This window comes from Oncorhynchus keta, chromosome 18 (assembly GCF_023373465.1).
Source record: "Oncorhynchus keta strain PuntledgeMale-10-30-2019 chromosome 18, Oket_V2, whole genome shotgun sequence".
Classification (NCBI taxonomy): domain Eukaryota; kingdom Metazoa; phylum Chordata; class Actinopteri; order Salmoniformes; family Salmonidae; genus Oncorhynchus; species Oncorhynchus keta.
In genome coordinates this window covers 5533364-5558406 of record NC_068438.1, presented here as the reverse complement: position 1 = coordinate 5558406, position 25043 = coordinate 5533364, and the positions used below count along the sequence as shown (strand labels likewise).

The 25043-nt window shown below is 45.6% G+C and overlaps 2 protein-coding genes across 9 annotated transcripts in view; both read right to left on the bottom strand.

The window, feature by feature from the left end:
• Nucleotides 1-629, bottom strand: part of LOC118396810 (zinc finger protein 219-like) — an 11309-nt gene extending 10680 nt beyond the window's left edge. The window contains exon 1 of one of the 2 annotated variants that reach the window (XM_052467220.1): nucleotides 41-629. In XM_052467220.1, coding sequence (XP_052323180.1) covers nucleotides 41-92 — 52 coding nt within the window. In that variant the 5' untranslated portion in view covers nucleotides 93-629. The remainder of the gene's footprint in view (nucleotides 1-40) is intronic. The other variant, XM_052467219.1, reaches the window with a different exon arrangement.
• Nucleotides 630-1605: 976 nt separating this feature from the next.
• clasrp (CLK4-associating serine/arginine rich protein) lies at nucleotides 1606-24351 on the bottom strand. Of its 7 annotated transcripts, none has more exons than XM_035791582.2 (21): nucleotides 24207-24351; nucleotides 14239-14378; nucleotides 13923-14020; nucleotides 13651-13752; nucleotides 13375-13454; nucleotides 13188-13272; nucleotides 12946-13085; nucleotides 12487-12583; nucleotides 12214-12292; nucleotides 12025-12098; nucleotides 11675-11716; nucleotides 10870-11064; nucleotides 8631-8933; nucleotides 8305-8493; nucleotides 5751-5790; nucleotides 3949-4009; nucleotides 3798-3856; nucleotides 3593-3639; nucleotides 3419-3504; nucleotides 2993-3017; nucleotides 1606-2318 (listed from the first exon to the last, which is right to left on the bottom strand). In XM_035791582.2, exons 2-21 carry the CDS (start codon nucleotides 14335-14337, stop codon nucleotides 2276-2278), a joined length of 1944 nt encoding a protein of 647 aa, XP_035647475.1. In that variant the 5' UTR covers nucleotides 14338-14378; nucleotides 24207-24351; the 3' UTR covers nucleotides 1606-2275. The 7 variants fall into 7 exon arrangements, 2 of the variants coding, with proteins under 2 accessions (XP_035647475.1, XP_035647476.1); XM_035791583.2 differs by having other exon boundaries at nucleotides 8631-8930; XR_004828346.2 differs by lacking the exons at nucleotides 1606-2318; nucleotides 2993-3017 and having other exon boundaries at nucleotides 5747-5790.
• Nucleotides 24352-25043: the final 692 nt, after the last annotated feature.

Genomic DNA, 25043 nt, shown 5'->3' with positions numbered 1-25043 from the left:
CCTCTTATTAGGGAGCTATGGACATGGCCTCTCAGCTTACCTTGAATTGCACTCAGGTGTTGCGGTCGGCTGCCTTGTTTGCGTCTGGACATTCTGCTTAATCGCACCAGTCAATGTACTGCCGGTTCATCCACACTCCGAATCGGAATCGAATTTTAAAAAGTATCAAGTTGATAAGAATAGCCTTGACCAAATGACTGTGTAGCTCTATGGCACCGACGGGACGTCGTAGTGACTAACTGTGCACCAGCCAGTGTTCAAGTTCAGGCTACCAGCCCCACAGCGGAGGAAAGGAGGGGCAGGGGCATAGGCGCCGCCCGCCACTATACTACACCGACCCGAACCCGCCCTCTATACAATGTCACAGACAGTTTGTTTTACAATCCTTTTAGGGACCAAACAATTGATTGCCATTCAAAAAATCACATTTCTCTAACTCCTAAACATAACCTTAACTCCTATCCCTAAAATACACTTGTGGGGGACCAGAAAAAATGCATCCACTAGTCCTAATGTTCATTGTTTTACTATCCTTGTGAGGACTTCTGTTCCCCACAAGGATAGTAAACACCAAAAACATAATACACACACTCTCACACCTCCTGCAGTGGTGTCATCATAGTCTAGGCTGGTTTGGCTTCTATAAGCAATCAATATTAGTGGCCTGTTTTATTTCAGGAACTACTTTATGCGAGGATATGGAAATGCGCTTTGCAGAATACATGGGATGGTGGGGAGGCAACAATAGGATTTTACAGCTGCACAGCCACTTCCTCCTTGCACCCCTAGCCTCTATGCAGCCTACTGGTTATAGCTACTTGCTGAGGATGTGGGTGAGGCGGAAGTGGCTTTATCAAGGCAGCTGAAGACAGGTGTTTTGCTGTCCGGCTAGTTTCGAAACCAAAGTAAACGGTCTGTTAGTTTCTCCTTTCGTTACTCACCAGACGCGACATAAAATACAGTGGCGGGGAAAACCCATAGGCCTGACCGTAAACTTTTACAAAGACAAAACTAAGTAGCCTAGGCTCTAGCCTATCTTGTTTGGAAAATGATTCAGACAGGTTAGGAGACAATATAGCTAAGAAATATTGTTAAACATTGTAAATGAATAGCTACAACAACGTAACCAGCACGTTTGACAATGTAACACATGCGGACAAAATGTGTTAAACGTAGGTTGACGAAACTAGCTATTTGGCGCCACCTGGTGGCTTCAATTAGTCATTCAAATGGAATGTTTAAAGGACTTCACCTTAGAAGTAGGGTAATACTTATAAAATGCCGACATAAGATGTTAAGCATTCACACTCATCACTTAGTGAATTGATCTTACCAGTAGGCTAAAGCACAACAGTTTTAAAAAATGCATTATACACTGTATAATTGTAAATGCTTAAACAGTACTGAATTTTACATACAATAACCAAACTACTGGCTTGGTCACTGACTTTAATATAACCAAGCCCAAAAAACTTTAATCAAGTGTTGGACAAGACACTTTGCTTCTTGTCTCAACAAAGCCTCAATAGTGAAGTTATGCCGTGGGCACCTTTATAATGCATGTATGAGAGATAACGTTCCAAGCAAAGACACACCAAACCAATAGACCTAGTACATCAGATACTTCTGTGCGTTTTATTTGGACTTCCCAGTTTGACATCTTATCATAGTTGGACTAAAACAAACAAAAAAAGACTTCATCTGTTACCTCGGAAGAGTACAATCATGTCTCAATTCACAGGGTGAGCAGTTGGGGGGGCATGGCATACAAATTATTTTTCATACTCACACACGGGGGGGCTATTACATCCCCTCGGGATTTCATTAATGTTCACTCATTTGAAATCAAAGAAAATTATGTACACAGATGAAGGTCAAATTTCAATCCGATTCTTTTACATTCCTGTGATAAGACAGTGATGCCAACACCCCCTTCTCAGAGAGAGATGGAAGGGACGGGGGAAAGAGCGCTCAGAGATAGAAGAGAAAAAGCAACTTAAGGCCATCATAAAGGAGAGAATATGTATGTAGAATTACTGAGATACTGAAATGTGTCCAGATGTGACAAGCTGTCAGCAATAACGTACAAAATCCATCACTCATAGCAACCTCCGGCCTCCAATTCAGTTCCTCCATCTCCACCTCTCTCATTCAGTCTGTCTACCACTCTTCCATTCAGGACATTGTCCCCCACTCCTCTCATCTCTTCACTGGAAGAGTAGGCAGAGGAGAGGGTGAGGAGGGGTGTGGGGGTTGGTGAGTCCCAACGGTATGTTTAGTATCGGTAATATGGACTCCTCGACCGGGAACGGGACCTCCTGGAAACCCGAGAAAAGAGTGAGTGAGTCTCAGGTGACACAGTGCTTTTTAAAAATTTAACTAAAACTTCCATATTTCTGTCGAGCACACATGGTCAAAGTGCAGCACTGCTGTAGAGTATTGAGACTTGACAGTGTTAAGCCTCATCTGTTTCTGATGTACTGAGACTCCGGGTTCAGTTTGTCCCCACTCCCCAATACCACAGCCGGCCTGGCAGGCCACACACTCCCCAGGGAGGACTAGGGACGAGGGGGCCTAACATTAGCACTGACAGCCTTCTGTGAGAGTATGCATGTTTTTGATTGGGACAAAAGAGTTTGAATGTGGGTGCGTGTGAGGGAGAGAGAACACATTTGAATAGGAGTGTGTGAAAGGGAGAGAGAGGAGGAGAGAGAGAAAGGAACAAAGAGAGTATGTCTGTCCGGTGAGTCACAGATAGAACACTGGAGATCATGAGCGTTACAGAAAGGGAAAATATATTCATATGCTCAACATTGTGTTAAATCACTCTAAACTGTATATGGACTTCAGTGATCTTACACTTCCCCATCGCAGGGCGAGAAAGAGTTGTGACAGAACGCAGAGGGACAGTAACGATGTGCTACTGAGATAAAAGTGCATGAGAGGCAACATCCTTCCTCAAGAGGAGAGACTCTTGTGGTTTTTCACATACCTTCTGGATGAGCTGTGGTCGCGACCTGAGGGACAGACAGGAGGACAGACATCGGTGAAGGAATGACCCCCAACACAACAGCCCTCCAGAAAGTTCAATAACAACACTGTCACAATTAGTACTGAGCCACTGTGACATAGTGAAAAAAACATTTTGGGGGCGTATTTTCTTACCTTTTAACTCTGCGCTGTTGGGAAATGGCTCGTAAGTGAGCATTTCACAGTAAGGTCTACTGTTGGCCTGTTGTATTCGGCGCATGTGACAAATCAAATTTGATTTGACTTGACTACTAGTACTGAGCCACTATCACAGGCTTATGGGCTGCGTCCCGATTCGACACCCCTTTCCCCCAAAGTGTGCAATTGAACACTTCCCGTCATGGATTTAACAATGATATAACAGTAAGGGGTGACTCACTGAACTCACCATATTTAGATGGGGAGGGCGAGTGGCTTTGTCGTCCGTACTGTCTCTCCCACTCGTCCCTCTCTTTCTCCCGACGCTCACGCTCCCTGGAACACACGCACCACCGTTTAACCAGAGTCATACGGCACCACAATGCAGCATCACACACACACGCACACACACACACAGTCTTACTTCATGCGGATCTTGCGTGCCATGGCTCTGAGCTCTCCCTCGCGCTCCTGTAAAGTCAACAGCCATGAGGGCCAATGGCAGACGACAACATATATATATCAAAGGACTGTCTTAGGGGTAAACTGTCTGTTTCAAGAAACTTCACACATCATGCTATAATTGAGGGGGGTTGGCTAGCAGTTCACAAACACAATTCCACACGCACCGCTCGCTTATTTTCCTGCTGAGTGACTTTCGCCTGGGCTGCTTTCTTATCCGCCTTGGCTGAGGGAGAAACAGAAGGATGAATACGTACATACAAACACAGCATCAAGGAGTTGTAACTGACCAAACAGAGTCCAGTCTTGTCTACTCACACTGCCTGTTGAGGGCCTTCTGCATGCGTATCTTCAGCTTCTCCTGCGGGGTCATCTTGGGCTGTAAGAGACAGGCGCGCATCAGCACACACACTCGCAGGGCAGGAGCGCAGGGTGTGTGTGTGTGTGTGAAATTAAGGGGACACGGTTGGTCAGGTGGGGGTATAGAGTCGTAAATAACGTGAGCCGTTTGTCATCTCCTGTCCTGTTTTCTGCTGGACTGGTAGATCCGGCTACGTGCGGCGAGGAGGCCCCAACTCCATGACCCGCAGCTGTTGTACCCAGTAGCAGGACAGGATCACATTACATGGAACTGGACTCTTAAGTATTACATGCCTTATGCATTTCCATGTATATAACATGTGAATGTTGCGAGGACAGCTAAGGGTAAGAGAGTTTGGGGAGGGAGAGAGAACAGAACAGTCTGGCAAATGTTGGCCACAAGTAGCGCCAGCAGCCCTCCCCTCCCCTGCACATTCCCTGCTTACACTCCCTGGCCAGGTAGGAATTCAGCTCGTAGATAGACAAGCACACATTACAGGCCAAAATGCCTACAGAATTCATTTACCCTTCCCTCTAACGCTCGCTTTCGATTCAGCAACCCAGATGTATTCCTTTCCCTGTGAATCCCCTGTACCGGAGCGGTTCATATCAAAGACTAGTGTCGTGTCTCTAAAGGGAAGGCAGCAGGTAATAGTGTGTGCTGTTAAGCCCTGGGTGGAGAGGCGTGGTGGTGTATTTCTCCTGCCTGCTCAGACAAGCCCAGCCCCCCCCACCGCTCTGCTGTCCACGTCAGCTGCGTGCACCTGAGAGCTCCGACCTCACTACATAGCAGGGGTGTGCTTAACAGCCTTAGATGACCTCCTCTCCTGAGTCGCCTTCACTTAGGCTGATCTGAAACATAGGCGATTTTAAATAAATATAGAGTATGCCTACCAGTACGTTGCCTTCACTTATCTAGTTCTTTTACCGTCAGCACAGATGAAAGAATGGAGACGAGGAGAGGAAGCCACTTAAGACTATTGGAACGCACCCAGACTCTAGACTACTCTCTCCCCCCTTTACTCTTATATGGCTTCCTTTACTACTACTTTGCTTTGACTTACCCAGTCCTTTCAGATCAGTGGTGATGGAAGAGAGGAGACAAGGAAAGGAGACAAGGAAAAGAAGCCATTTAAGAGCCTCTGACAATGACATATCAGTGCTTTCCACTCAGTCTTAGGGCACTAGCTTTACAACGGGTTGTCGACCTGTAGAGTGAAACGTCTCATTGCGATTTAGGGGGGGGGCACACCTCTGCTCACACACACACACACACACTCTCGCTCTCTCTCTTGTCTGACCGCAACACCCTCCATAGCGCAGTAAGAGCCGCAGAATACAGCAACATCCATAAAACAGACAGATACATAAGTGACAGAAAGGGTGCTGGGAACACAAGTCCATTCAGGGATAAGGAGGGGAAAGAAGTGTCAGATAAAGTCTCTGTCATACTCCACTCTGCGATGTAGGTTCTGCCCTTTCGAGGTAGGCTAACCCTGCAACCACACTCTAAACTGAGTACAGAAGGGTTTAACTCTACACTGCATTCAGGGGGAGGTAAGATCACCAGTTACAATGGAAGCTCCACAGAGAGAGGCAGTCAAAAGACATTTCATATGATTTCCATTCTCTGTGTGCACAGTGGCATTCGGGGGGGAGGGGCGGGATCCCCAGCCTGATGGACAACCAGCTCAGCCTGTCAGGGGTGAGGGAGGCGTAGACTTTAGCAACAAACCCAGCTAGATCAAATTCTTACTGACTTTGGCAGCTCCTGTCTCTTTACCACCCGGAGTATCAGGCCTGGAGGGAGAGAAAGAAAGAGAGAGGGAGAGACAGAGAGAGAAAGGGAGAGGGAGGGAGAAAAGTAGGGCTGAAAATGTCACCATTTCTCATCAGAGAGCTCCTACTGTAGGACAGACGAGGGAAAATATTAGCTACCTATTTGCTGTTTGTTTTAAACTGCACATGAGGGTGGAGGCTGTGTGTGTATGTACATATTTATGAGTCTGTGTGTGTATGTACATATTTGTGAGTCTGTGTGTGTGTTTTAGAGGTCTTCACGGATCTACCTGTACCCGATTACCAGAGACCCAATCCGGGACCTGAGCGGGTCCGGATCCAGAATACTAAATATCACGGGTCTGGGTCGGATCTGATTTTCACTGGTATCAGGTACGTGTAATTTTAACGGACTTGTCTGGAAGGACCCGTACAGATCTGAACGCAACTGCTGCAGTAGAGAGAGAAGTTGTAGAATTTATGTTGCTTTTCACGAGAGTGGCACGTACAGCTTGTTGTTGGCCAATCATAAGACATCAAAGCGGCAATAGGCTACAGTCATATAGCCTCCGTGTGGGGCAAAAGTGAGGCGATATCTAATCAATGAAAGATGGAATTAAAACGATGGAATTAAAAGTTAAAGGAGACGGGTCGGCTACAACGACCAAGAGCCAACAGGTAGGCTGCTACTTAATAATCTGAATGGAGTTGCTGCTATTTGTAACTGTGCAGGACGAGAAAGCGCACGCGGCCTCAATTAGTCTAGGAAGCTAGCTAGCTTAACTAGCGTATCCCTGTTTGATGCAGTCAAGACAGGTACAACGTAAAGGAAGCATTGCACTGTTAGTCTACACCTGTTGTTTACAAAGCATGTGACAAATAACATTTGATTTGTAATCATATTGAATGATGAATAATATAGCTATGGCAGAGTACCTTGTGATAAACTGTAGACCACACTATCTACCGAGAGAGTTCTCATCTATATTATTCGTAGCCATCTATTTACCACCACAGACAGATGCTGGCATTAAGACCGCACTCAATGAACTGTATAAGGCCACACGCGAACAAGAAAATGCTCATCCAGAAGCGGCGCTCCTAGTGGCCGGAGACTTTAATGCAGGCAAACAAATCAGTTTTACCTAATTTTTTACCAGCATGTCACATGTGCAACCAGAGGAGAATTTTTAAAAATAAAATAAAACTCTGTACCACCTTTACTCCACACACAGACGCACACAAAGCAAAAACTAAAGCAGGAAGTACCAGTGACTCGCTCAATACGGAAGTGGTCAGAGGACACGGATGCCACAGGACTGTTGTGCTAGCACAGACTGGAATATGTTCTGGGATTCATCCAATGGCATTGAGGAATAAACCACCTCAGTCATCGGCTTCATCAATAAGTGCATCGACGATGTCGTCCCCAAAGTGACCGTACATATCCCAACCAGAAGCAATGGATTACAGGCAACATCCGAATCGAGCTAAAGGCTAGAGCTGCCACTTTCAAGGAGCGGGGCACTAATCCGGACTCCTGTAAGAAATCCTGCTATGCCTTCAGACGAACCATCAAACAAGCAAAGAGTCAATACAGGATTAAGATTGAATCCTACTACACCAGCTCCGACGCTCGTTGGATGTGGCAGGGCTTGAAAACATGGACTACAAAGGGAAACCCATACGCGAGCTGCCCAGTGACGCAAGGCTACCAGACAAGCAAAATGCCTTTTACGCTCCCTACGAGGCAGGCAACACTGAAGCATGCACGAGAGTACCAGCTGTTCTGGATGACTGTGACAACACTCTCGGTAGCCGATGTGAACAAAACCTTTAAAAAGGTAAACATTCACAAAGCGGCAGGGCCAGACGGATTACCAGGACGTGTACTCAAAGCATGCGCAGACCAACTGGCAAGTGTCTTCACTGACATTTTCAACCTCTCCCTGACTGAGTCTGTAATACCTACATGTTTCAAGCAGACCATCATAGTCCCTGTGCCCAAGGAAGTGAAGGTAACCTGCCTAAATGATTACCACCCTGTAGCACTCAAGGCAGTGGCCATGAAGTGCATTGAAAGGCTGGTCATGGCTCACATCAACCTCCCGGGTACCCTAGACCCAGTCCAATTCACATACCGCCCCAACAGATCCACAGATGAAGCAGTCTCAATCGCACTCCACACTGCCCTTTCCCACCTGGACAAAAGGAACACCTATATGAGAATGCTGTTCATTGACCCCTTCTAGAGCGGCACCCCTCTCTTGCATTATCAGCTTTGGCTAATAAAGTAGCTTAAATATGTACTTTTCTGCTGCTTCCCTCACTCGGATCCGACCAGGTCTATATGGAATGGGTCTAGTTGGTCTCGGGTCTGTTCGGAACAGGTATTTCTATTTGAAATTGTATTTCTGCATATCGGGTCCGATATCGGGTCTATTTCGGAATGGGTTCAACTTTTTGAACCCGTGAAAGACCTCTAGTGTGTTGATGCGTGCGTGTCTGAGAGCGTACAGGTGTCAGTGGACTCACTTTCTCAGCTTGTCACAGAGAGCAGTGGCAGAGGGCGGGCCTCCTCTGTGTGAGGGGGAGGGGGAGCAGCTGGGCTGGGGGGACTGGGAGGGGCTAGGGCTGCTGCTGACCCCCCTCCGATGCCCTCCTGAAGTCCGCCTACCCCCCCCGGGCCTGGCACGGTCCCCCTGCCGAGAGTTAGAGCTGGACCTGGAAGGAGAACAGTAGGATGTGATCAGCACAACATCGAACAGCCCACCAGTTTATTTTAGTGTACAAAAAAAGAGACATTGAGTTCATGATTTACTGAGTTTCGAAAAGTCTTATGGTTGTCTGAGCTGCCTTACCGTGTGCGTCTGCGTGCTGCGAAGCGACGACCCACGTCCCTGTCTCTGTCCCGTTCTCGCTCCCTGTCCCGGTCATTTGAGCGTGACTGTGTCCGGTCGTATCTCCTCCGTGACCCCCCTCCTCCGTTGGCTCCTCTGCCCCGGGACCGTGAGTCGGAGCGCCGCCTCGACCGGGAATGTCGTCCATCCCTCCCTCCTCCGTGGCGTCTGTCGCGGCGTGAGTGAGAGGAGGAACGAGAGGAGGAGCGATGAGTGGAAGAGTGGGAGGAAGAGGAGGAAGGGCTGGAGGAAGAGCGGCGTCTGCTGAACAGAGAGACACACAGATGTGTTTAGCGACGACCCACGGGCTGCTCTAATCCTGTCTGCTTTGACTCAGTTTGTATTTCTGTTTTGATCTACTTCATTTCTTGTTAGGCTGCTAGTAATACTACAGTACCGTACATTGTTTTTGGGCATGTCATCATCATCATGTAACCACACACAGGTAGAGCTCAGGACTTTCTGGTACTTTGTGAAACATACCGAACAGACAGATGGCGTACATGCCATATACATGTTCCCTTACCTCATGGTGCCTTTAAGAGAGTGGTACTAAGGTGTATAGGGCAGCTTTAAATGTTAAGAGCTACAGTACCAGTTAAAGGTTGGACTGGTACCAGTTAAAGTACCAGTTAAACGCCTTTTCTTTATTTGTACTATTTTCTACATTGTAGAATAATAGTGAAGACATCAACATTATGAACACATGGAATCATGTGGTTAAAAAAAAAATGTTTTTGGTTAAGTGTTCAACAAATCAAAATATATTTTATATTTGAGACTCTTCCTTTGCCTTGATGACCGCGTTGCCCACTCTTGACAATCTCAACCAGCTACATGAGGAATGCTTTTCCAAAAGTCTTGGACTTCCCACATATGGGTTGAGGTAAGGTGATTGTGGAGGCCAGGTCATCTGATGCAGCACTCCATCACTTTCCTTCTTGGTCAAATAGCCCTTACAGAGCCTGGAGGTGTGTTTTGGGTCATTGTCCTGTTGAAAAACAAATGATAGTCCTGCTAAGTGCAAACCAGATGGGATGGCGTATCACTGCAGAATGCTGTGGTAGCCATCCTGGTTAAGTGTGGCTTGAATTCTAAATATATCACAGACAGTATCACCAGCAAAGCACCCCCCACACCATCACACCTCTTCCTCCTCCATGCTTCACGGTGGGAACCACACATGCGGAGATCATCCGTTTACCTACTCTGCATCTCACAAAGACACCGCGGTTAAAACTAAAAACCTCAAATTTAGACTCATCAGACCAAAAGGACACATTTCCACCGGTCTAATGTCCATTGCTCGTGTTTCTTGGACCAAGCAAGTGTCTTCTTATTGGTGTCCTTCAGTAGTGGTTTCTTTGCAGCAATTCGACCATGGAGGCCTGACTCACGCAGTCTCCTCTGAACAGTTGATGTTGACATGTCTGTTACTTGAACGCTTTGAAGCATTTATTTGGTCTGCAATTTCTGAGGCAGGTAACTCTAATGAACCTCTGCAGCAGAGGTTACCCTGGGACTTCCTTTCCTGTGGCGGTCCTCATGAGAGCCAGTTTCATCATAACGCTTGATGGTTTTTGCGACTGCACCTGGAGAAACCTTCAAAGTTCTTGAAATGTTCCGCATTGACTTACCTTCATGACTTAAAGTAAGGATGGACTGTCGTTTCTCTTTGCTTATTTGAGCTGTTCTTGCCATAATATGGACTTGGTCTTTTACCAAATAGGGCCATCTTCTGTTTGCAAATCTCTCATCAAAGCAAAGGGTGGCTACTTTGAAGAATAGAAAATATATTTTGATTTATTTAACACTTTTTTGGTTACTACATGATTCAATGCATGTCATTTCAGTTTTGATGTCTTCACTATCATTCTGCAACGTAGAAGGGAAAAAAAATATGTAATGATTAGGTGTGTCCAAACCTTTGACTGGTACTGTATGTGATCTCATTGATTTACCATAACACAGAATAACATGCAGAATTTGCTGTTTGGGACGCACAAACTAACACGCATCTTTAAAATGTCACACTACTTGAATTGTAAGCTATTCAAGTCAAACAAACTAACCTAAATCTGAGCTCCACTTCACCTACCAAATCTCTTTAGCCCAAATCTCTACAGCTGTAGTCACTGAACAGCAACATGACTGACAGGAGTAAACAACCAATGGAAAGCAGAAGGGGAAAGCTACCGACCGGGAGCCCCTGCTATGACCTGCGGGGTGTTGCAGCAAGTTGGCGGGAGTGTGGCCGGAGTGGACAGGGGGTGGAGCTTGGGTTGCCGCGGCAGCCTCCTCGTCACTGCCTCCAAAGCTGGTGATGAATGTGATCTTCTCTGGGCCTGGGGAACGGGAGCGGGACCGTGACTCCGAACTGGACTCCGACTGGGGCCTGAGGGGGAGAGGAAGGAGGTCAAATCAAATAGGGGTGCTTATATTTGTCCTGCTTCACACATGTACAATCATGTTGTAAACTGTACAAGTGTGTGGTGTAAAATGGAAATGTCTTTTTCTGCATATCCCACTGCCCCTGAGACACCTTCAGAGATTGGGGTCAAGGCCAGGGATCAGCCGTTATTGGCAGCGACCCTGGAGCAATTAGGGGTTAAGGAAAATTCCACTCAAAAACAATATTTTGGTATTTGTTTAATTAGTCCACTGGTGTGACAGCAATCAAGTTAACATATAGAACTTTAAAAAAAATACAGAAAGTTTCGTAGTATGATGCACTTCGCATCAAGGGCAGATTTCTACCTAGTCGGCTCAGGTATTCGAACTAGCTCTAACCGCTAAGCTGCCTGTCACGCTGCCAGAGGGGAGAATCATCAGTGCCATCTCTACTGATGAAAAGTTTACCTCAGCCTCACGAGCAAGCAGTACATCATGAGCTGTTAGCACTGATCAAAAGGATGAGCCATTACTTTCCTTGTCAAAATATAGTATTAGATGGACGTTTAAAAAGTGAAAAACTTAGAAAGTAAAATGGTTGGCCTCCCACTCACCGTTTGTAGGGATCGTAGGTTGGGCTGTCTCTCCTGGCATAGCTGGAGATCATAAACAGAGAAAGGGTTTAAAGAGGTGTGACAGTGTGTCTCAAACCATGTGTGTGCTACACATTGGTAGTGGATGAGGTGAGTTACCTCGTATGGTATACATTGTTATTATTTCTAAAATCAGGGTTAGGGGTCAATTCCATTTCATTCTAGTAAATTCACAAAGCAAACCAATTTTCATATTTTTTATTTAACTAGGCAAGTCATTTAAGAACAAATTCTTATTTACAATGACGGCCTACCCCGGCCCTAACCCGGACGACGCTGGACCCCAAACCCTGGTATCAACTGCTGTTTACCTGGGTGGGCTGATCTGTCTGCCCTTCAGTCTCTTCTCTCTGAACTCCCTCCTCTGTCTGCGAGAGCGACGGCCCTGAGGGTCACACACAAACACCCTCAGTGACATGATCAGGGGAAAGCATAGGCCTACCAACAATCATTGACACGACAGCAACACACCGGACACACACACACGGATTCTTTCTTACCGAGTACATGGCCTTCTCTGCCTCCAGAGCCTTGGCGTGTTTAATGGCCTCCACCTCATCCTTGTCTTTCCTCAGCATCCTGTCAAACAGTCGGCCAGTTAACATACAGTGTGTTTAACAGCAAACATTTGACTGTTTTACCTTTGCTAAAAAGACACAGTGAAAGCAACTGGTCATTTAATAGAAACATAGCCATTTCCATTGACTCCAGCGATAATGCAATGTCAACACATACAATTTTTTGCAAAACACAATGGAAGCAGGCAGACTGACCTGACAAAATCTCCCTCTGCCATTCCATATGGGTTGGCCATCTTGTTCAGATCCAACTCCTGCTCCGTGTTGAGCTCGTCAACGTCCACCTCCACGTCTGAAAACACACGCACACGACAGTGGTATGAGAAAATAATACATAATCACATTCCACATACATTACCATTTACTGCGCTTTTAAAATTTTATTTCACCTTTATTTAACCAGGTAAGCTAGTTGAGAACAAGTTCTCATTTACAACTGCGACCTGGCAAACACTGGCTTATTCATCATTGCAGTCAACATGCTGCATTATGGGTAAATTGTGACTGAACTACAAATAATAATTTATTACATTTTTTGATGCAAGGCCATTTGTAGATCAGTCCGTCGGCAGCAGGCTGCAAAGTCGAATAAGCCCCATGTCCATCCAACCCGACAACTCATACTTGCTTGAGTGAGAAGGTATTGGGACTCACCAATGTCTGGGATGCCCTCGTCCTCCTCCGATTCGCTGTTCTCAGAGTCATCCTCCTCCCCTTTCTCTTCCTCCTCCCCAGGCTCCGTAACAGTGCTGTCCTCGTACGTGTAGCCAATGGTAGCCTTCTCTTTAGCAAGCCTAAACAAAAGGGGGCTTATTAATAATCAACACAAACAATCTGTAAATTAGTGCATACTTCTAGAAACCATATAGAATGTGAAAAGATGGGATAGGACTAACTTTTTCTTCTCATCCTCATTTGGCCTCTGCAGGCCACCATAGAGCTCGTCCATTTGGATCTGGTACAAACACTGCTCCTCAGAGACTGCAGAGGGACAGCGGGAGGTTAGAGAACACAGAAAAACAACATACCCACTGGGAGGGAGGCACAAGAGACATGGCATTACCAACACCGGCGGATACTCACTGCTGGCAAAGTCGTTCTGCACTAGGCCCCTGTAACGCTCATAGTTGCACTTCCTCTCCTCCGACTCCTGTTCTGGGGTGCTGCAACCCAAACGCAACACTTCAATATGTTTCGCGAAAAACAGTGGTCCCACGAAACACATTTGACCTTTCATATCACATTTCATCAAACCACAACAAATCAACCTGTGTGTGTAATAATACACATCAGTGAACACGCCATACTAGTGGCGTCATAAGCTAGGAAGTTTGAAGGAGAGAGCTCAGTCACACTTACGCTGTGCTGAGGAGCGGAGGGGTGTAGGTGAGTATGAAGTCCAGGTGTGCCCTCACGTCAAACCTGTCAATCATGTTGTTGGCGTCTCCCTGCCAGGGCATCCTGCAGCGACAGAGAACATAACATACCGATTAGCGTTCTCAGGTGGTGCGACGGTGTGCAGAAAGTACGTTTGTGTGTTATGTCATGCGTTTGCGTATGTAAAAGCAAGACATGGTGGCGTGTGTGCATATGCATGTCATGTGTTGTTGTATGCATGTTTCTCTTCTCACATGTTGATGGGGCTTTCTGCGGCGAGCGCCACGGCCGAGTCCAGATGGATCTTATAGGCCCGGCCGTGAACCTGAAGGAACTGAGCCGGGTCCTTTTTCTGTAGAGGAGAGGAAAGGGTGAAAGGCAGAACACCAGAGCATGGGGAATCTTCATTCAGTAATCACCAACCCTGGTCCTGGAGAGCTACAGGGCGCAAAAGGCTTTCGTTCCAGCCCAGCACTAAAACACCAGATGATATGAAGTTGTGCAGATCTTGATGATTAGTGTAACGGGCTATGCACAAGAAAAGCAAAGCAGCGCGCTGGGGCGACTTACGATCTTCTCGTAGTACTCTCGCCGGCGCTCGCCGCGGCGTTTGTAGTCCACCATCATGCCGCGCAGCTTGCGCTCATGTTTGCGGGCCTCCTGCCACATGACGGCTCCGCTGGGTGTGGGGGCGCGGCGGGGCACGGTGGCTGTGAGGAGACAGGACAGAACCAATACCATATTACACTGAACTAAAATATAAAAATTAAACATCTAACAATAAAGACTTAACTAACAATACCGGAGTTACAGTTCATATAAGGAAACCAGTCCATTGAAATAAATTCATTAGGCCCAAATCTATGAATTTCACATGACTGGGAATACAGATATGCATCTGTTCGTCACATATACCTTAAAAAAAAATGTTAAAGGTAGGGCCGTGGATCAGAAAACAAGTCAGTATCTGGTGTGACCATAATTTTCCTCCTTCAGCGTGACACATCGCCTTCGCATAGTTGATCAGGATGTTGATTGTGGCCTGTGGAATGTTGTCCCACTCCTCTTCATTGGCTGTGCGAAGTTGTTGGATATGGTCAGGAACTGGAACATGCTGTCGTACTGTCGATACAGAGCATCCAAGCGTGCTCAATGGGTGACATGTCTGGTGAGTATGCAGGCCATTGAAGAACGGACATTTTCAGCTTCCAGGAATTGTGTACAGATCCTTGCGACATGGGGCCGTGCATTGTCATGCTGAAACACGAGGTAGATTAATGGCATGACAATGGGTCTCAGGATCTCGTCACAGTATCTCTGTGGATTCAAATTGACATTGATAAAATACAATTGTGTTCGTTGTCCGTAGCTTATGCCTGCCTATATCATAACCCCACCATGGGACCAGTGTTCACAAAGTTGACATCAAACCGCTCGCCCACGCAACACCACACGCTGTCTGCCATCTGCCCGGTAAAGTTGAAACCGGGAATCATCCGTGAAGAGCGTGCCAGTGACCACTGAAGGTGAGCATTTGCCCACTGAAGTCAGTTACGACACCAGACTGCAGTCAGGTCAAGACCCTGGTGAGGACTACGAGAACACAGATGAGCGTCGCTGAGACGATCTCTGACAGTTTGTGCAGAAATGATTTGGTTGTGCAAACCTACAGTTTAATCAGCTGTCAGGGTGGCTGGTCTCAGGCAATCCTGCAGGTGAAGAACCTGGATGTGGAACTCCTGGGCTACACGTGGTCTGCGGTTGTGTGGCTGTTTGGACATACTGCCAAATTCTCTAAAACAATGTTGGAGGCAGCTTATGGTAGAGAAATTAACATTAAATTCAGTGACCTGGTAGGGTAGGAAACACATCCGTCCCGCTGACACAGAACACGGGGGCCCCTCAGAGGTGCGTGTTTGGTCCCCTCCTGTACTCCCTGTTCACCCATGACTGCATGGCCGTGCACAACTCCAACACAATCATTAAGTTTGATCACTGATGACGATAAGAAGCTTATAGGGAGGTCAGTGACCTGGCAGTGTGATGCCAGGACAACAACCTTTCCCTCAACATAAAGGAGCTGATCGTGTACTACAGGAAATGGAGGACCGAGCAAGTCTCCATCCACATCGACAGGGCTGTAGTGGAGTGGGTCGAGAGCTCCTCGGTGTCCACATCACTAAGAAATTAACATTCCACTTGAAAAAAAGTAAAGAAAGAGGATTTACACCCACCAGCTCCAATTTTTCTGAAATCGTTTCTGTAGTTAGAAACATAAGATTAGCATTCCTGAAACATTCTTTTGTTGAAATATATTTTGATCTGAGAAATTAAGTTAATTGATAACACTCAAATTGGATCTTTTAATTTATAGGATTCATATAACTATTTTCCACCATAATTTGCAAATAAATTCATAAAAAATCCTACAATGTGATTTTCTGGATTTTTTTTCTAATTTTGTCTGTCATAGTTGAAGTGTACCTATGATGAAAATTACAGGCCTCTGATCTTTTTAAGTGCGAGAACTTGCACAATTGGTGGCTGACTAAATACTTTTTTGCCCCACTGTACATTATATACAAGTGAGATATGTAAACATTAAAGTGACAATGATATCAAGTCTGTAGGTAGGCAGCCGCCTCTCTGTGCTAGTGGTGGCTGTTTAACAATCTGATGGCCGTGAGATAGAGATTGAAAAACAGCTTCTCTGTCCCAGCTTTGATGCACCTGTACTGACCTAGGCAGGGTGAACAGGTAGTGGCTCGGGTGGTTATTGTCCTTGATAATCTTTTTTTACTTCCTGTGACATCGGGTGTTGTAGGCGTCCTGGAAGGGAGGTAGTTTGTAGAGGTCGACCGATTATGATTTTTCAAAGCCGATACCGATTATTGGGGGGGCCATAAAAGGCGATATCGATTAAATCGGACAATTTTTTATTTATTTATTTGTAATAATGACAATTACAACAATACTGAATGAACACTTATTTTAATTTAATATAATACAACAATAAAATCAATTTAGTCTCAAGTAAATACTGAAACATGTTCAAGCTGGTTTAAGTAATGCAAAAACAAAGTGTTGGAGAAGAAAGTAAAAGTGCAATATGTTCCAGGTAAAATACACTGCTCAAAAAAATAAAGGGAACACTTAAAAAACACAATGTAACTCCAAGTCAATCCCACTTCTGTGAAATCAAACTGTCCACTTAGGAAGCAACACTGATTGACAATAAATTCCACATGCTGTTGTGCAAATGGAATAGAAAACAGGTGGAAATTATAGGCAATTAGCAAGACACCCCCAATAAAGGAGTGGTTCTGCAGGTGATAACCACAGACCACTTCTCAGTTCCTATGCTTCCTGGCTGTCGTTTGGTCACTTTTGAATGCTGGCGGTGCTTTCACTCTAGTGGTAGCATGTTTCGGAGTCTACAACCCACGCAAGTGGCTCAGGTAGTGCAGCTCATCCAGGATGGCACATCAATGCGAGATGTGGCAAGAAGGTTTTCTGTGTCTGCCAGCGTAGTGTCCAGAGCATGGAGGCGCTACCAGGAGACAGGCCAGTACATCAGGAGATGTGGAGGAGACCGTAGGAGGGCAACAACCCGGCAGCAGGACCACTACCTCCGCCTTTGTGCAAGGAGGAGCACTGCCAGAACCCTGCAAAATGACCTCCAGCAAGCCACAAATGTGCATGTGTCTGCTCAAACAGTCAGATACAGACTCCATGAGGGTGGTATGAGGGTCCGACGTCCACAGGTGTGGGTTATGCTTACAGCCCAACACTGTGCAGGACGTTCGGCATTTGCCAGAGAACACCAAGATTGGCAAATTTGCCACTGGCACCCTGTGCTCTTCACAAATGAAAGCAGGTTCACACTGAGTACATGTGACAGACGTGACAGTCTGGAGACGCCGTGGAGAACGTTCTGCTGCCTGCAACATCCTCCAGCATGACCGGTTTGGCAGTGGGTCAGTCATGGTGTGGGGTGGCATTTCTTTGAGGGGCCGCACAGCCCTCCATGTGCCCGCCAGAGGTAGCTTGACTGCCATTAGGTACCGAGATGAGATCCTCAGACCCCTTGTGAGACCATATGCTGGTGCGGTTGGCCCTAGGTTCCTCCTAATGCAAGACAATGCTAGACCTCATGTGGCTGGAGTGTGTCAGCAGGTCCTGCAAGAGGAAGGCATTGATGCTATGGACTGGCCCGCCCGTTCATCCGACCTGATTCCAATTGAGCACATCTGGGATATCATGTCTCGCTCCATCCACCAACGCCACATTGCACCACAGACTGTCCAGGAGTTGGCGGATGCTTTAGTCCAGGTCTGGGAGATGACCCCTCAGGAGACCATCCGCCACCTCATCAGGAGCATGCCCAGGCGTTTTAGGGAGGTCATACAGGCACGTGGAGGCCACACACACTACTGAGCCTCATTTTGACTTGTTTTAAGGACATTACATCAAAGTTGGATCAGCCTGTAGTGTGGTTTTCCACTGTAATTTTGAGTGTGACTCCAAATCCAGACCTCCATGGGTTGATAAATTTGATTTCCATTGATCATTTGTGTGATTTTGTTGTCAGCACATTCAACTATGTAAAGAAAAAAGTATTTAATAAAAATATTTCATTCATTCAGATCTAGGATGTGTTATTTTAGTGTTCCTTTTATTTTTTTGAGCAGTGTATGTGCCATGTAAGAAAGCTAACGTTTCAGTTCCTTGCTCAGAACATGAGAACATATGAAAGCTGGTGGTTCCTTTTAACATGAGTCTTCAATATTCCCAGGTAAGAAGTTTTAGGTTGTAGTTATTATAGGAATTATAGGACTATTTCTCTCTATACCATTTGTATTTCATTAACCTTTGACTATTGGATGTTCTTATAGGCACTTTAGTGTTGCCAGTGTAAGAGTATAGCTTCCGTCCCTCTCCTCGCTCCTCCCTGGGCTCGAACCAGCAATACAACGACAATTAACAGGCAGCCTCCTTGTGGAGTGCAACGAGAGAGTGCATTTCGTTATTGCGTTGGACTAGTTCACTGTAAGGTTGCAAGATTGGATTCCCCGAGCTGACATGGTGAAAATCTGTCGTTCTGCCCCTGAACAAGGCAGTTAACCCACTGTTCCCAGGCCGTCTTTGAAAATAAAAATGTGTTCTTAACTGACTTCCCTAGTTAAATAAAGATTAAATAAAGGTGTAGTAAAAAAAATGTTAAAAATAAATAAATACTGCGCCCATAATACCGATTTCCAATTCGGCCATTCCGATTAATCGGTCGACCTCTAGTAGTTTGCCACTGGTGATGCGTTGTGCAGACAGCACCACCCTCTGGAGAGCCTTGTGGTTGAGGGCGTTGCAGTTACCGTACCAGGCAGTGATACAGCCCGAAAAGATGCTCTCAATCGTGCACATGTAAAAGTTGGTGAGGGTTTGTCACCGCCTGGTCACTTTTTTCAGCCTCCTGAGTTGAAGAGGGGCGCTGTTGCGCCTTCACCACACTGAGTGCGTGGACCATTTCAGTTCGTCTGTAATGTGTATGCCAAGGAACTTCAAACTTCGCACCTTCTCCACTGCTGTCCCGTCAATGTGGGTAGGGGTGTGCTCCCTTTTCTGTTTCCTGAAGTCCACGATCATCTCTTGTTTTGCTGACATTGAGTGATAGGTTGTTTTCCTGACACCACACTCCGAGTGCCCTCACCTCCTCACTATTGGCAGTCTCATCGTTGTTGGTAATCAAGCTTACCACTATTGTGTCATCTGCAAACTTGATGATTGAATTGGAGGTGTGCATGGCCACGCAGTCATGGGGGAACAGGGAGTACAGGAGGGGGCTGAGCAAACACCCTTGTGGGGCCCCAGTGTTGAGGACCAGTGAAGTGGAGATGTTGCTAACCTACCGTCACTACCTGGGGAGGCCCTTCAGGAAGTCCAGGACCCAATTGCACAGAGCAGGGTTGAGACCCAGGGTCTCAAGCTTTATGATGAGTTTGGAGGGTACTATGGTGTTGAATGCTGAGCTGAAGTAAATGAACAGCATTCTTACGTAGGTATTCCTCTTGTCCAGATGGGATAGGGCGGTGTGCAGTGTGATGGCGATTGCAACGTCTGTGGACCTATTGGGGTAGTAAGCAAATTGAAGTGGGTCTAGGGTGACAGGTAGGGTGGAGGTGATATGATTCTTAACTAGCCTCTCAAGGCACTTCATGATTTCAGAAGTGAGTGCTATGGGGCGATAGTCATTTAGTTCAGTTACCTAAGCTTTCTAAGAAACAGAAACAATGGAGGCCATCTTGAAGCATGTGGGGACAGCAGACTGGGATAGAGAGAGATTGAAGTTTCCCGTAAACACACCAGCCAGCTGGTCTGTGCATGCTTTGAGGATGCGGCTAGGGATGCCGTCTGGGCCAGCTGCCTTGAGGGTTAACACGTTTAAATGTTTTACTCACATCAGCCATGGAGAAGGAGAGCCCACAGTCTTTGGTAGCGGGCCTAGTCGGTGGCACTGTATTGTCATCAAAGCGCAGAAAGAAGTTGTTTATTTGTCTGGAAGAAAGGCGTCGTTGTCCACGATGCCACATTACATCTCATGTTTGAGCCGCTGAATTGCGACTCCACTTTGTCTCTATACTGACACTTTGCTTGTTTGATTGCCTTACGGAGGGAAAAATACACTGTTTGTATTCGGCCATATTTCCAGTCGCCATGATTAAACGTAGTGGTAACGTGCTTTGTTGTGCGCGAATGCTGCAATCAATCCACGGTTTCTGGTTTGGGAAGGTTTTAGTAGTCACAGTGGGTACAACATATCCTATACACTTCCATATAAACTCACTCACTGAGACAGCGTATACGTCAATGTTATTATCCGAGGCTACCCGGAACATATCCCAGTCCATCGAAGCAATCTTGAAGCGTGGCATCCGATTGGTCAGACCAGCATTGGATAGACCTAAGCACGGACGCATCCAGTTTGAATTTCTGCCTATAGGAGGCGAGCAACAAAATGGAGTCATGGTCAGATTTGCCAAAAGGAGGGCGGGGGAGGGCCTTGTATGCATCTCGGAAGTTAGAGTTGCAATGTTTGAGCGTGTTACTTGCTCATGAACAGCAATCGATATGCAGATATAATTTAGGTAGACTTGTTCTCAAATTAGCTTTTTAAATGCAGCCTGAGGATATATGGTTTCCAGTTTGCAAAGAATCCAGTGAAGTTCCTCGATGGCCGTCTTGGTATCCGCTTGCGGCGGGATATACACGGCTGTGACGATAACCGAGGAGAGTTCTCTTGGGAGATAATACGGTCGGCATTTGATTGTGAAGAATTCTAGGTCAGGTGAACAGAAGGACTTGAGTTCTTGTATGTTGTTACAATTACACCATGAGTCGTTTATCATGAAACATACACCCCCGCCCTTCTTACCGGAGAGATATTTATTCCTGTTGGCGCGATGCACTGAAAATCCCGTTGGCTGTATGGACTCCGACAGCATGTCCCCAGCTAGCCATTCTTCCGTGAAACAGAATGTTACAATCCCAGATATCTCTTTGGAAAGCAACTCTTCCCCTGATTTCGTTGACTTTGTTAACTAGGGACTAGACATTAGCGAGTAGTATACTCGGCAGCGGTGGGTTGTGTGCGCGCATCCGAAGCCTCACTAGAAGACTGCTCCGGCACCCTTTCCTCTGGCAGTGTTGTTTTTTTGAGTCAGCCTCTGGAATCAGTTCAAATGCACTGGGAGGTGCAGACAAAGGATCCACTTTGGAAAAGTCAAATTCCTGGTTGTGCTGGTAAGTTGACGTCTCGCTGATATCCAATAGTTCTTCTTGGTTGTATGTAATAACACTTAAGGTTTTCTGGGCTAACAATGTAAGAAATCATACATTAAATAAACAAAATACTGCACAGTTTCCTAAGGACTAGAAGCGAAGCTGCCATCTCAATCGGCGCCATCTTGAATACGTAGCATGGAGCTGCTGCTTGAAGTATTGCTTCTTCATACTATGTAATATATTCCCTGTGAATCTGTTGATGCTTTTTTACCCCGTTTGGAGAAATTAGCCATTGAAGTCGCTGGCATTATTTACCATAAATTTGTGTGAAGATACCACGTTATGCCCACTAGATTCCACTGTTCCTGCTACTTTTATCCATTTGGCTGGGCTGGGTTTCCCAAAAGTATCGTAGCACTAAGATAGTCTTTCGTCCATTTAGTTTCAATGGAATTATCACATATTAGTAATAATTTAATCGAAAAAGATATGACTGCAATTCAATGGTTTATAATTGTATTATTTTATTAAGGTTGTCACAACATTTTAGTCACTAGCCCATTTCTCAATTAAAGTTCTGGGCTTGTAGGAAAAGTCCTCATAGGAGAATTGCACCAAACGGATAGCCCTCTCAGAGAGCTGCCATTTGTTGGTCTATTCAAGGAGAGTTGGGTTGAAGCATTAGGTTGCTAAGAAAATGACAAACGGAATTGCTTTGACAGGGGACTGGCTTTACCACACAATTGACCACATCATGTATTTTCATCATGAGCAAAAGCTATTGGTTTTCTACACAAAGTTGCTAAGAAAATGTTGTGATTCATTTAATAAACACAAGAGACCAGCAAAATGAATAAAAGGGTGTGGAGGCAGTAGAAGGAACAGCGGCATCTAGTGGGCAAAACATGGTACTGTCACACTAATTTATGCTAAATAATACAAGTGACTTTAATGGCTAATTTCTCTATAATAATAATAATAATATATGCCATTTAGCAGACGCTTTTATCCAAAGCGACTTACAGTCATGTGTGCATACATTCTACGTATGGGTGGTCCCGGGAATCGAACCCACTACCCTGGCGTTACAAGCGCCATGCTCTACCAACTGAGCTACAGAAGGACCGCATCCAGTGGAACAGCCAGAATGAAGGAACAATGACACCCTGGTGAAATGGTAGTATTAGGTCAATCTTATTTAATCATCATTACACTTTAATGGCTAATTTCTCTAAACAGGGAAAACGTCACCAGATTCACAGGAAATAGGCTACATCACAAAAGATTAAGAAGCAATACTCCAAGCTGCAGCGCCATACTACTTGTCAAACATACAGAGCTGATCCTGCATACTGGTTGTTGGGGTGGGATTGTTGTGGGGTCCGTGGGTGGCTTTTGACCATTTTATTGGATTCCTCATGTCTTACTCAATGGTAGGAAGGAGTTTGATCTTAATCGGATGTTGGGTACTACATTTGTTGAATATTGTGTGAATACTATTATTTAAAAAGGGACAATTTGGGTGCAATCAATTAGCTTAATTTCTCAGAGATCAAATTAGATTTACAACCAATGAGAATTTCAGCAATACTAATATTATGTTTCTAACAACAGAAAACATTTCCGAAAAATTTGAGATGGTGAGTGTCATGGTTTGCTGAAATGACATGGTATGACCCATGGTCCACACACACCAACAGTAGTAAAGAAGGCACGACAATGCCTCTTCCCCCTCAGGAGGCTGAAAAGATTTGGCATGGGATCCTCAAAGTTTTACAGCTGCACCATTGAGAGCATCTAGACTGCCTGCATCCCTGCTTGGTACAGCAACTGCTTGGCATCTGACTGTAAGGCACGACAGAGGTTAGTATATACGGCCCAGTACATCACTGGGGCCGAGCTCCCTACCATTCAGGACCTCTATACCACGCGGTGTCAAAGGAAGGCCCTGAAAATTGTCAATGACTCCAGCCACCCAAGTAAGACAGACGTTTATCTCTACTACTACACAGCAAGCAGTAACGATGCACGAAGTCTGGAATCATTAGGACACTGAACAGCTTACCAAAATAGTTAACCAAACAGCTACCCGGACTCTCGGCATTGACTCATCACATACGCTGCTGTTACTGCTCATCACCTATTATGTTACCTAGTCACTATACCCCCAACTATATTTGCTTATCTACCTCAATTACCTCGTAAACTTGCAAATCGACTCGGTACTTGTACCCCGTTTAGCAATGTTAAAGTTACTTATTGTGCATTTCCTCGTGTTACTATTTTTCCCGTAAGTAAGCATTTCACTGTTAGTCTACACATATTGTTTACGTGACATGTGACAAATACACATTTATTTTGATTTGAGACCTGCCCCTACAACCCACTGTAGCACAACCAAAACATGGTGAACACCGTTTATCACTAAACGTACAAGTGTAGCACGCTAGCTAACGTTAACCTAGCTATCCTAGTAGAGCGAGAAGTACGGCTACATTTGTTTTGCAGACTTAAAACACAGTGTCTGCAGAAAATGCGTTTTAGCTTCTTGAATTTGCCAGCTACTAAGCGCAATGACTGCTGTCCCAATAACGTGAGCTAGCTAGCCGCTTAGCTCTTTCTTAGCTAATTAGTCATTAAGCTAACTAGCAATGATGGCCTCCATGCGTGGTTGGGAATAATGCACTCGAAAGATTGTGTATAAATACAGTACATGCCATCATGAATTGAGTTGATTTATTTGGCACATATTAGGATACCTGTTTTTGTAGACCTCCAACACACACTTGAAATTGTTTCTCCAAATTGTTCGGCTGAGCGATGGCAGCCGATATCATCCCGTCACACCTCCTTCAGACCGGAAGCCCACCCTGAGTTTGCGGAATGTTGTCAAAATTGTGTGTTGTTTATTTTTCTTCTTCTTTGGTAATTATGGCGGTCCGCAAACAAATGTTATAGGTGCATGCCGCCATCTACTGGGTTGGCTGTGCATCAGCCTGCTTTTATGTAGTATAAATTCATTACACTTTGTGAAAAAATTGCCCTATCAGCTAACCCTGCACCCATTTAAACCGCAACACTATTCCACTACTTTGGCCCTGTCTGATCCTACTCCAGGCCAGCAGCCAGGGAGGATGGGACACTATTGTTCAAAACATCTTTACCAATTTTCCTGCAGTAAAATCTCACACACCCAAGTACTTCTCCTCAGCTGCCATCAAAATCAAATCAAATTTTATTGATCACATACACATGGTTAGCAGATGTTATTCCGAGTGTGGCGAAATGCTTATGCTTCTAGATCCGACTTTGCAGCAGTATCTAACAGGTAATCTAACATCACAACATCTATCCTCTGGGATTTACGTTCCTTTCCTGGGGTACAATTGATGACCATGGCCTTGAATGCCAAAAAAAACACCTTACTGAAGCACATGTTATTCCTATCACTCTCTATTGGCTTCGGGCTACTCACATGGATCCTCTTAGGATCCCTGACCCTGGACCCATCTTCCTCTACTACTCTCTTCACTGCCTCAGCATATGGCACCTTCTGCACTACTCTGATCCTGGCAACCTCAACCTGCCTTTCTCAC

Bases quoted from the DNA above. Each gene is read 5' to 3' on its own strand.
- clasrp (XM_035791582.2), bottom strand. From the start codon at position 14,337: ATGTGGCAGGAGGCCCGCAAACATGAGCGCAAGCTGCGCGGCATGATG. The intron at 13,455-13,650 runs GTAAGTGTGACT...TTTGGGTTGCAG, and splicing joins CCTCCGCTCCTCAGCACAGC to CACCCCAGAACAGGAGTCGG. The intron at 8,494-8,630 runs GTAAGGCAGCTC...TTCTCCTTCCAG, and splicing joins GCAGCACGCAGACGCACACG to GTCCAGCTCTAACTCTCGGC.